Raw genomic sequence first — 1942 nt, forward strand, 5'->3', positions numbered from 1 at the left:
TAATAAAAAGTAGATTTAGCAAACTCCTAAATAACAACAAACAATGTATAAACCAAATGACTCCTAACTAAGAATGTCTTATTTTACGTCATTAACTTCAATAATACTATCAAACCTTTAAACTTTAACAGTTCCAAAAAAAAAATTGTGCACATGAATGATTTAGAAAACACAAAACAAAAAACACAGACAAGTACTATTTTGTAAAAGAAAAAAAATAATCACAATCATAAATTTGTTTTTACTTTTGACTTTAATATTTAACAAAAGTATAGAATGTAAAACAGAAAATAAGAATGGTAAAGATTAATTTAGTCAATAGACAAAATCCTTAAAGGGTGGTACATGGTCTTTTTGCAAAATTTATTTATTTCTTAAAAATGGTAAAAATTGTTGACCTGGATTGTGAATTAAATGAGAAAGCCATCTATTTCTTTGTCTTTATACGAATCTCCTTCTTCTCTCTATAAATAACTCACATTTCCTTAGATTTCCACTCTGATTTTTCTTCTATTTTATTTTCTGGTTTCTCTGTTGCTTCAAAATGGACGGAATTGACTCTTTTCCTCCTCCCCCTTTTTGGACTTATCAACAGGTGCGTTTTTCACATTTACTCTAAATCTCTTCTTCTCTTCCTTTTTGGACTTATGAATGTGGTCTGGTTCAGGTATGGCAGAAGCTTTTAGACACCACAACTGAGTTAGAGACTCTCAAAATTGAATCACAGGAACAGCTGCGAAAACACAGGGACGATGTCAAACATTTAATTGAGCTCATAAATGTATCAAACAAAGAAAGAGATGAATTGAAATTCATTCTTACCAAATTAATTCCTCATGAAACCCCTAATGTTCTTCTTCCAATCAATTCAAGCATTACTGAATCAAACAGCCACAATTCCCACAATTCCTCCCCGGTTGATTCGTTCTTCGATGCTGCTTCATCCCCGGATTCTAATTTCAGTGAGTTTCAGCCGATTTCGAATGTGATTATGGATCCGATTGAATGTATTGCGAGGGGGAGAGCTTTGCCTAAGAAGGGGAAATTGTTGGATGCTATAACAGAGGCAGGTCCTCTTCTTCAAACACTGCTTGTAGCAGCGCCACTTCCCCAGTGGAGAAATCCTCCGCCGATGCAAACGTTTAGCATGCCGCCGGTTTCAATTAGTGGTGGTGAGACGTCGTCTCTGAATAATGCCGGTGCTCCGAGACGATCTAATTTTGATTCTTCTCAACCGTCTTCATCTTCTTCGGTATTAAATTTTACCAAGCGGCATAGATCACATTGATAGCTTATTTGGAAATCAAGTTTCAGAAACTGTGTAAATGACATATTTTCAGTTCATGGATAGCTTTTCTTTCAATGGTTTTTGTTAGGAAACAGTGGTATTTTTTTTTTTTTTTTTTTGTGGAAATAAGTTTTTATTTGTCCTAAATTTGTTTGACAGGCAATATGAAAATTTATTTTAGTAAATTTTTCGATTGCTCGATTCGACATTTACCATTCATTTTTTCCAAATTAGAGTTTTTTTTTTTATGACTGGAACTTTAGATTTATAGCTTAACCCAATGGACTTCAGGAATTTTTACATGCACCTTAATGATCATGTGAATTTGTTCTAACATCGTTAGATCTAGGCTTATTAAATGTAAGATTCATGATGCTTTGTATCTCCACTTTAAGATTCTAATAAGCCTACATCTAATGATGAATGTGTAAATTCTATATGCTCATTAAAGTGCATGTGATCAAAACTGTAATAAACTTTAACCATTTACATCAATTTTAATTGATATTTAGCTAATTTTGCAAATCCATTTTACAATGCTCAATTTTATGACATTAAATAAAAAGCTTAGTAGAGGAGACACTGTTACAACGTTGAAGGAAATTGATAAAGTGAAAATAATGTATTTAATAATATATATAATGAATACTGTAT

At 32.2% G+C, this 1942-nt stretch overlaps 1 protein-coding gene across 1 annotated transcript; it reads left to right on the top strand.

The window, feature by feature from the left end:
• The first annotated feature begins 457 nt into the window (after positions 1-457).
• Positions 458-1482, top strand: LOC136224165 (uncharacterized). The gene is made up of 2 exons (XM_066012428.1): positions 458-595; positions 668-1482. Exons 1-2 carry the CDS (start codon positions 545-547, stop codon positions 1286-1288), a joined length of 672 nt encoding a protein of 223 aa, XP_065868500.1. The 5' UTR covers positions 458-544; the 3' UTR covers positions 1289-1482.
• Positions 1483-1942: the final 460 nt, after the last annotated feature.

This window comes from Euphorbia lathyris, chromosome 3, assembly GCF_963576675.1.
Source record: "Euphorbia lathyris chromosome 3, ddEupLath1.1, whole genome shotgun sequence".
NCBI lineage: Eukaryota > Viridiplantae > Streptophyta > Magnoliopsida > Malpighiales > Euphorbiaceae > Euphorbia > Euphorbia lathyris.

What these genes read in the sequence shown, in the direction of transcription:
- LOC136224165 (XM_066012428.1), top strand. Translation starts at nt 545, where the DNA reads ATGGACGGAATTGACTCTTTTCCTCCTCCCCCTTTTTGGACTTATCAA. An exon ending in CTTTTTGGACTTATCAACAG is followed by an intron (nt 596 to 667) that starts GTGCGTTTTTCA and finishes GGTCTGGTTCAG; the next exon opens with GTATGGCAGAAGCTTTTAGA.